This window comes from Furipterus horrens, unplaced genomic scaffold, assembly GCF_987537825.1.
Source record: "Furipterus horrens unplaced genomic scaffold, mFurHor1.1.pri manual_scaffold_11, whole genome shotgun sequence".
Lineage (NCBI taxonomy): Eukaryota > Metazoa > Chordata > Mammalia > Chiroptera > Furipteridae > Furipterus > Furipterus horrens.
Window position 1 is genome coordinate 56,579,308 of NW_028327181.1, and position 9,911 is coordinate 56,589,218.

Genomic DNA, 9,911 nt, shown 5'->3' on the forward strand with positions numbered 1-9,911 from the left:
ATACCCCACTCCCGTCTTCAAATTCAGCCAAGGCTTCCCACCGCTCTCGGGATAAATTCTAAGCTCCTTTCCTGCCACAGAGCCCTGCGGCTCCTGGCTCTTGCCTGCCGGGCCCCAGCCTGCCAGGCCCCTGCCCGCTCTGTCGGGCTCAGCCTCCTCTGGTCCTGGAACCTGGCAGCACCCTGACCTCCCCGCATTGGCCTCATCCCCTTGCTTTGTCCCCCTAATTCCTGAGCTAAAGTGCCATATGCCAAGGGGAGCCTGCTCAGGTGTGGTTCCCATCCCCATTCTATCCCCTCGCCGCCCTGGCACTTCGCATTCGTGGCATTTTGCACAGGGTCATGTCTGCTGCTTCCCTCCGACGGACAGTTCCGTGAGGACAAGGAAACCGGTAGAAGATTTACTGTTGGGCATGGAGCTCCCAGGGCAGGGCAGGGCTGGAGCTGGGCCCCAGAAAGCCTCAGCTTGGAACCAGGGATTGGTTTTCCTCCTTACAGAAAGGGGCAGAAGCCCCTGTACCCTCCACCGCTCAACCAGGAGCCTGCTCTCACCTCAGCACAACCTCCACCGCGCCCCCCAGCTTCACCGCTCCATGCAAGGCAGAAGGGGAGCCTTTTCATTCAGAAGGAAATGTTTCCCCTGGCTGGTATGTCTCAGTGGATTGAGTGCTGGCCTGTGAACTGAAAGGTCACTGGTTCGACTCCCAGTCAGGGCACATGCCTGGGGTGTAGGCCAAGTCCCCGGTTGGGGGAGTACGAGAGGCAACCTATCCATGTCTGTCTTCCTTTCTTTCTCCCTCCCTTCCTCTCTCCCTAAAAATAAATAAATAAAATCTTTTTTTAAAAAAGAGAGAAAATTTTTCGTCCTCCTTGTTCTCATTGCCATGGAAACTGATCTTCCTTCACCTAGCCTGCCAGTTATGGTTCTGATTGAAGGGGGCGAAAAGCCCCATGCAGAGAGGGTGTTCACTCATTCCTTCCTGTTGCCTGACGAGACCACATAACCAAAGGTTGAGAATTCAGGTGTTAGCTCTGGCTGGTGTGACTCAGTTGGCTGGAGCAGGTTCGAGTCCCAGTCAGGGCACATGCCTAGGTTGCAGGTTCAGTCTCAGGCTGGTGTGTGTGAGGGAGGCAACTGATTGATGTTTCTCTCTATCTCTCTCTCTTCCTCCCTTGTACTCGAGTGAGGATAAAAAAAGTTAAGTTGACAAAAATAAACAAATAAAAGAATTCAGGTGTTAGAGTCAGAGATCCAGGGCTTAAGTTTCTGCTCTGACTCCTCCATCGTGAGCAAGATTCTGAGCCTCAGTTTTGTCATCTGAAATGGGAGTAACAATAGTGTCTACTTCATAGAATTGCCTTGAGGGTGAAAGAAGAATAAAGAAATGCACTTAGCACACACATCGTGGGCAGATATAAGCTGTTGTATCCATGAACATGAAGTGTCAGGCATTGTGACAGGTACTGACAGACAATTGTGGCAAGACGATCTAATTTGGAAGACTTGTTTCTAAGTGTTTCTCTTTCCCTAGTCTTTCCCATACCTTCAATTTAGTTTTCCTAAAAATAACAACTCTTGCTCCTCCCCCCCTCATATTTCACTGGTAAAGGACATGACTTCAATTCCCTACCTACAGTAACAAACACTACTGGCATAAACAGGCTTGGGAACAAACACTTCTGACACTTGGGAAACAAACAACCCAACTAGGGGACCAAGGTGAACAGGCAAACTAGAGCAGTGAGCCATTGTAAAATCCATGTAGTAAATTGTCACCCGCATTTTTAAAAAAATAGATAAAATATCAAAGGACATTACACATAGTCAAGTATTATTTCAGGAAACGTTTGTTTCTATTACGTATACGAGTGTGTGTGTGTGTGCTGGGGTCTTACTTGGGTACTGATTCCCCTGAACATGATATTCACTGTGCAAGAAGTCCCCCCACACACACATATACACACACAGGCACACACTCAAACACACACATGCTTTACTTGGTTAATTCATTCTCTAGGTATCAGCTTTAAATGACTATTTTTGTTTCATAATTTTCTTGGATTAATTCATTATTGGTAACTTGATTCATTAATATCCATGTCTCCCCACACACTAGATTTGAGCTCCATGAGGTTAAGGATGCATCTGCTCTATTGACTTCCATGACTCATTTTTAGCACAGTGTTTCATCTATCAGACACCAGTAGGTATTTGGAAAGATCCGAGAGGGAACATGGAGAAGGAGGCGGGCCAGGAGAGACCAGGGTGATGTTTGTTGGGGTGTTGATTTAGGTGGTGCAGAGCGCAGGAGGAGCTGGGCGGCCAGGAAGTGGTTAAACACACCTGTCTGGGAGAGGTGCAGGCTGAGCGGAGGCAGTGAGGTGCAGTGGTGAGAGGCATGGACCCTGGGCCCAGAGTGGCAGGCTTGTTTGTGTACACATACTAACTGCTACATAATAACTGTGGCAAACTGGGAACAAACACAACCTCTCCATACCTGAGTCTCCTCATCTAGTCTTAGGCTGCAAGGAGAATCAAATGAGTTCATAATAATAAAGTGCTTGACGCAGGTTCTTGGTGCATGTAACTTGTCCCATATGTGTTCAGGATTCTCACCATCCCGCGCGTGTTGGGGGCGCGGGGGGAGGTGGGGGCGGTAACTGAGGCCAGAGAGGTGGGTGTGATCACCCAGAGATGAAGAGGAGACTAAGGACACAGTTTCGAGGAGCCCCTCAGCAACGGTGGCTGGGGGTGGGGGTGGGGCGGGCCGAACCAGATGAAGATGGCACCAAGGAAACCGAGGGATGGAGTGGCCAGTGCGGCTCTGAGATCCAATAAAGGAGGGACAGGGAGCGGGGTGCTTTCTAAATGTCATAATTTTTCGCTCGTTTGGATGCTAAGGGGAGGGAGGCATTCGACTGGAGAGAGGGAAGAGGTCAATGAGCTGAGGGAGCGGAGGTGTATTCCCAACTGTCCGCTCTTCCAGGATGCATTTTTAGGGGGTAGAACGGGGGATGGCGAGTATGGGGAACACGAGCGCAAAGCTTTGTCTCAGGAAGGCAGAGGGTCAAGAGGGAAGTTTGAAACAAAACCTCCACGGGAACTCAGGCCCCCAGTTCCTTGTGACAAAACCTCTGAGACCTCCAAGCTGGGTGGGAGGGGGTCCTGAAGCGCCCGGGGCCCCGCCTCCGCCCCGCCCAGTAAGACCCGCCAGAATTCCCTGCAGTTCTAGGAGGGGCCCGGCGGCCTGCGGCCGGGCGTCCGGGAGGTGGCGCCGGGGCCGAGCCTGCGGGCGGCGGAGGAATCCGGCGGCGACGGAGGCGGGACCCGCAGACACAGAGCATCAGGCAGCGTCACGCCACACCCAGCCCCGCGGGTGTCCTTAGGGATGAATGGGGACAACCCGGCAAATCTGAGAGCGAGATTCACGGCCTCAAGAGCAGAGAGCCAATGGGATCCCTGGTGCGACAGCGGGGCGGGGACGGAGCCAATCAGCTATCAGAACAGAGCCAGGGGGCGGGTCCGCGCGGAGTTTCAAAAATCAGCTGGGGTGGGCAAGGTGCATCTGTGCTCGGCGTCCGGTGACCGTGGAAGCTCCTGGGTGAGTGCAGGCCGGGGCATCGTGGGGCTTCTGTTCAGAAGAGACCTAGACCGCGGGGGCGAGGAGGTGTCTAGTCAGGACAGGCACGCGTGTGGGGCGTCTGGGTATTGCAAGTTGGAAATCCGGGGCTCTGGCCCGCCGGCCAGGGTGTCGGCAGGAGCGCACTGGGTCAGGGCAAGTTGTAAAAGAGGCGCTGATCGCGCGCTGGGCCCATTTGCTGAGGCTCGAGGAGGGCTGATCATGACTGCCTCCCTCCCGACCTGAGGCGACCCTGGCAGAAAGGAGGCTGGGATGGAGAGACAGCTGTTTTAGACAAGGGGCCGCAGGAAACGCTGACCAGCCTTGTTCAGCCTCTGCCCTCTTCTGGGCCTTGTTGACCATCTCCACATTTCAGGAAGCACCTCCTCCTCGAACCCACAGTTGCCAAGTGCACCCCTCCCCAGCCTGCTTCTCCTTTACCCAGGGTCTATCTCTGTGGAGCTTGAGAATGGGGTGGAGGATGCCTTGCTGACCTGCCTTTTGACCTCCTCCCCAGGGTCTGGCGGACAGAACAGACTCTTGGCCAGGCAGATGGCCTCTCGGTGGCCAGGCGTGAGTGTCTCCATTTGCAGGAGATCTCTACAGGACCACGAGCAGCTGCAGGAGAATGAGGTGCTGCAGCCCGCAGCTGACCATCTGGAGACCTCCAGGGGAGCCCTGGGCTGCCTCTGCGGACAATGCCAAGGGAGGCCGCCCCTCAGAGCAGTCAGCCTCAACGCGGGGCCGGGCCCCTCCTGGACACGCCTGGAAACCCCAGAGCCGGAGCAGCAGGGCCTGCAGGCTGCAGCTCGCTCAGCTAAGAACGCCTGGGGTGCCGTGTCCCAGGTATGCTGACCATGTCCAGGTCCAGTGCTGCCTTAAGGAGCCCCCAAGAGCATAGGTGCCATAAAGACAAGGACTTTATTCGTTCAGTGGTGTGTCCCCAGCACCCCGAATAGTTCCTGGCACTTAGTAGGTGCTCAACAAACAGTTGAGTGAGTGAACGAGAACAGTGTCCTTGAGGAAACATCCCCACAACACAAGATGAAATTGTAAGCAAGTAGCTCATGGTGGGAGGACACCCAAAACAAGCTTAGTGGGTGAAACTTCCCTGAGCAGGTCATTCCATGGAATTCACTCAAGAAAGGGGAAGAATGAGGAGCATGTAAGACCGGGGGACTAGTGTGAGTCCAGACTCAGAGCCGAGGGAGATGGAGAAAGTGAAGAGAGCTGGCAGGAGCTTGGTTTGGGTGTGGCCAGAGAGCAAGGCAGGGCAGTGAGAGGCGCCCAGAGTGCCCAAGGTGTCGACACTCCCGAGAGATACCGGTAGTCTTGGAGCCAGTGGGAAGAACTTATAACAGCGTGGGAACCGGGTCTAATTAGCATATTAGAACTTGTTCTTCAGCTACTTGATGGAAAAGGGACTTTTCCATGAGGGGACCTGGGGGCCTGGACTTGCAGAGGAGTAAGCAACTTTGAGAGCTGCTCAGAAGGTAGATTTGGAAGGGTTTGGTGTCAGATGACATGTTTGGGCAGGAAGCTGTCACTCACGTTGGGTGTGAGATGACCGCGGACTTCCAAGTGGAGGAACAGCCGTCGTCCAGCTGGTGTGAAAGGCTCGGGCTTAGGGCTTGACTCTGTGGGCGATGAGCAGCCCTAGAATGGTGTGGAGCAGTTGAGTGTCATGATAAGAACTGCCCCTGAGATGATCTCTGTGCATCAGTGTGGAGGATGGAATAGAGTAAGACCAGAAGCAGAGGGACAAATTATCCCATGGTATCCTGGAGAGCAGGCTTTGCCCTCGAGTCTCTGGATTAGTCTGTGTCCCGAAAGAGGGTTCGGATTTAGGTGAATGGAGGCTCTATGAGCCAGAGTGGCTCTGCCGCTGACCCCTGCACTCATACCCTGGGGGCTCTAAACTGGGCCCCGGCAGAGGACCCATGCCACATGGCATCACCCATATCCCTCGCCGCTGAGACTAAAAGCTGCTTGTGTGTGCAGGACAGCTGATAGGTGGAGGGGCCGGAGGTATGGCTTGGAGACTAGGGTGCTTGTCCTTGGCTTATCTGTGCTCACATTTCCACGTACCTGTCTCAGAGAATCCAGGAGTCCTGCCACAGCGGTTCCAAGTGGCTGGTGGGAACCCAGGTGAAAGCCAGGAGGAGGAAGAGGGAGACACAGAAGGGCAATAGCCCCACAGGTCGCAGCATGAGCCAGAGGAGCACCCGGCTGTCTGGACCCACCACTGTCCGCTCAAGTCTGAGCCCATGGGAGAGAGAGCATCACTGCCTCTCCACCCACATGGGCCCACGCGCATACCCACTGCGGAGGTCCAGGAGGGAGGCCGCCTTCCGGAGCCCCTACTCCTCTACAGAGCCCCTCTGCTCACCCAGGTAAGCAGAAGAGCACCCTGCCCCCAAAGCGTTAATGGTCCAATGGCTTCTGGGCACCTCCTGGGGCCCCCCGGTCAGGGAGCCGGGGAAGTCCTTAGGGCCTTAGTTTCCCCATCTGCAAAAGGAAGAGGTGAGCTTAGCTCTGTCTGTATCACACTCTCCCAAGCCTCCTAGTGAGCCTGGACACCAGTTTGGCAGCCATCTTGGGACTGAGCCCCAAGTGAGGAAGAGCAGGGCTCACCTTTTTGCAGGATCACCTGCCCTTGACCTTGACCTCATGAGCCTCAATCCATCTGTTTTCTGCCAGCTGCTCTAAGTTGCTCTGATGTCATTTCCTGGAGTGAGGTTCTAGGGGGATGACCAGCCCCCATAGACCCCAGGCTGCAGTGCTGGGTTGAAAGGGGTTCCTGCCACAGGTTTCCAACTAGTCACTGGTGCCTGTGGCTTTTTCCTTCTATTCAGTGAGTCTGACAGCGACCTAGAGCCTGTGGGGGCAGGAATCCAACATCTCCAGAAGCTGTCCCAGGAGCTGGATGTGGCCATTGTGGCTGAAGAGAGGTAAGCTGGCTTCCCATGCTTCAGAGGGAAATGGCTGGGAGGGTCCTCCTTTTTAGGCAGACCTCTGGCTCTGGCCCACTGTGTGACCCTGGCCAGTCCCTCCCCTCCTCTGAGCCTTGGTCTCTTTATCTGCAACACGAGAGGGCACAAAAGACCTAATTGGGGCTGGGGCGGTGGTTAAGGATGCACCCCGGATATATATGGCCCTTGTCCATCACGCGGAACTGCACCAGACTTGTACCTGGTTCCTGAAAGGCCTGCCCTGCCTCCGACACTCGCCATGGCTCCCTGATGCCCGGCCTGCCCATGGAGTTGGGAAAAGCTGCATGGCTGCTTGGAGCTCCTGGTCTGTCTGCTCAGGACCCCGTTGTGAGGGCAGATCCTGGGTCTGGAGCTGCCCTAGCTTGGAGCCATTTGTACATGGCCATGACGGGTTTTTCGGTGGGGCGTGGATGGCTTTGACTATGTGCCGAGCGTGCCAAGTTCCCACCATGTTGTCGGGTCTGGTCTTGTCCAGTCCGAGTTGGGAGGGCCCTCCAGAGCGTGAAGCACCCAATGGTATCTGTCTCTCCTGCTTTCCTGTCTCTAGCGGTGACATGACTGTCTCTCTCCTTCGTGACTGAGGACAGTGCCCTTCAGGTAACGCCATCCTCCCGAGCACCAAGCACCCCTCTCAGCGGCCCCTGCTTCCTCCCCTCCTCCTCCCACGTGAGCACATATGCATATTTGGAGAACCGAGTCTTCTGGAAAAACCCACAGAGCTGATGGCCAGCAGGATGGGAAGTACAGTCTTCCTGCCAGCTCGGAGCCGGAGCTGCTCACCTTCCTGACCCTGTCCCCTTCCAGCCCCTCATTTTGGGGGAATGCTATGGTACCCTTACTTCCCCTGTCCTGAGCTCTGTCTTGCAGGAAGAAAGCAACACTTGACCCCCATGTCCCCACACCTAGGGTCCGTGCCTCCCCTCGAGTTCCTGGAGGAAGTCTCTAGGACTTAGCAGTGCCCCCTGGGCCACATCTGAGCCCGGCAGAGACTACCTGCCCCAGCCCAAGGGTCGCTCAAGAGACCTGGGAGGGGTAGGGGGGTGTTCATCCTACTCCCCTTTTGGGCTTTGAGATGCCCCCACACTTGAGCCTTGTGATTGTCTCTTTTGCAACGTGAAGTGCAGGCTCCAGAAGGTATCTGAGCACTAAGCACTGAGTTGTGCACCCAGGAATGGGATCTGCGAGGAGTCACCCCATGTTACCAGTGCCAGGGTATTGGGAACCAGCTCCCATCCCTGCTCCAAAGGAAGGCATGGGAGCCCTGGCTGTTGTGGCTCTGTGGGTTAAGCGCCAGCCTGAGAACCAAAGGGTTGCCGGTTCGATTCCCAGTCAGGGCACATGCCTGAGTTGTGGGCCCGGTCCCCAGTTGGGGGCGCATAGAGACAACCACACATTGATGTTTCTTTCCCTTTCTCCCTCTCTTCCCCTCTCTCTAAAAATAAATAAATAAAATCTTTTTTTAAAATATACCTTAAAAAAAAAAAAAAAAGGAATGGGAGAGATTTTCAGGCTCTGCAACACGGGGCCCATGGGTACCTATTTATATTCTCAGTATTGTGGGTGCCAGGGAGGAGCAGCACTGCTCAGGACAGCTCCTGCCCTTTGTAAGGAGGGAGGTGACTTCTTGTGGCTAAGCTAAAGAGAATAGGTTTCCAGTGCACTTGGCACCCAAACCCCCGGGGACTCAGTGGGAAAGTTGGTTGTTTAAGGCGGGGTCAGCTGCTAGGCTCTTTCACAGTTGGGGGCCCCTCCCGGGGCGGGGTGGAAGAGCATCCCTGCAAAACCACACCACACTGGACTCTGCCACGGGCCCAGCTTTCACTTCAACGTCGGTTCCATCTTTTGTCTGCGGGACACTTCTGGGCATGGGTTCGGGCTCCAAGTGGTAAAATGACTTAAAAAGCCATGAGACCCCACCTCCCCTCTTTCAGAGAGCCCACAACCCTTCCCCAGAATCTGAATACTGGGATTCAAACATGTTTATTTCCTCTGGCCCGGTATCCAGGCAGGAGGGCCATTCATCCGAATGTATGAAAGTCTCCTGTTTTATTTTTAAAAGGTTGTGGAGCTTGAGGGAGGAATCACACTCTTTAGAAAAAGCCCATGATGCCGGAAGAGCAGGCCCCGGCCGCGGGTGCACCCTGAACCCCACCAGGGTGAACGAAGAGAAAGGTGGCAGGCAGGCCATCTGTGAGGACAGCCACCGAGCTGGGAATACAAACATGCCACGCGAGAAACAGGGCGCTTTGGTCAGGCAGGGAGGCCTGCTTGCCAACTCCTGAGGGAGGATTCCCTGGAAAACAGCCAGTGGGGGGTCACAGAACTACTCGGAGACGGGCAGCAGCCCCTCCCGACAACGACACCACTTTGTTTTTCTCCAACATCACTGCACGAACAGAACTGAACAAACCATTAGTAAGTAGAGAAAGTGCATACTGGTTACCGTTGCTGTGAAAGCAGCGCTGAGCCCAGCGTGGTCTGCGTCTGTCGCTACACAGAACTGCACACACACACAGTCACACGCAGTCACATGCCCACTAAAGCTCCTAGAGCGGACGTTCACAACAGCTCACTACTGTACACCTTCAGCAGCGCAGGGGGGAGTCTTCGGAGGCCTGATCCAGAGCTCCTGAAAGGAAGGGGGTGTGGCCTCCTGCTAGGCCCCGCATCCCAGCACCGACCCCCAAAATCACGGAACACTGCTCACGTGGACACAAAACTCCCCAGCGCCCTAGCATGCTTTCTCGCTCCTGCTCCAAGCCTGGGGTTCTCAGAAAAGGGAGAGGGAATCGAACCAGGGGAGAAGTATCTCACGCTAATTATTTTATGATTTGAGAGTAATACATCAGTGTCTTCTGCAAAAAGGAGATGGTGGAGTTTCAGAGAACCAGACTAAGTCTGCCCAGGTTTCATTCAGGGGATATTCTGGAAAGGAAGGGGAGGGTTGGGGGTGAGGTGGCTATGCCACATGAGCTGGTGCCTTATATGGAGAGCCAGGAAAGACTGAACCACCAGGACCGGAAAGGAGGCCGGACCAGAGAGGGGGCCAGTGGTCGCTCCTCCCCACCAGATTTGCCAGCACTTGGTGCTGCTGTATGCAGGTGCGGGACTGAAAGTGAAGCAGAGAGCTGGCGGACAGGTGGGGCAGATGTGGCAGGAGCGGGCAGGCTAGAGAAGACACATTTCTAGTAGAGAGAGCAGGGTTAAGGGCTGGGAGCCTGAACACGCCCCCCCCCTCCAGCCCCAGCAGGGGACCTCGTTTGCCAGTGGTGCCAGCCACCCCCACCAGCAGCTGCTGT

At 55.1% G+C, this 9,911-nt stretch overlaps 1 protein-coding gene and 1 long non-coding RNA gene across 2 annotated transcripts; both read left to right on the top strand.

Moving 5' to 3' along the window:
* The first annotated feature begins 239 nt into the window (after positions 1-239).
* Positions 240-847, top strand: LOC149997781 (uncharacterized). Its single transcript, XR_016514303.1, has 2 exons — positions 240-391; positions 498-847. It is a non-coding gene; the product is annotated as an uncharacterized LOC149997781 (long non-coding RNA).
* Positions 848-3,548: 2,701 nt separating this feature from the next.
* LOC149997782 (protein PIMREG-like) lies at positions 3,549-8,077 on the top strand. Its single transcript, XM_090292557.1, has 5 exons — positions 3,549-3,601; positions 4,137-4,465; positions 5,717-6,012; positions 6,475-6,570; positions 7,160-8,077. Exons 2-5 carry the CDS (start codon positions 4,172-4,174, stop codon positions 7,191-7,193), a joined length of 720 nt encoding a protein of 239 aa, XP_090148683.1. The 5' UTR covers positions 3,549-3,601; positions 4,137-4,171; the 3' UTR covers positions 7,194-8,077.
* The last annotated feature ends 1,834 nt before the right edge of the window (positions 8,078-9,911 follow it).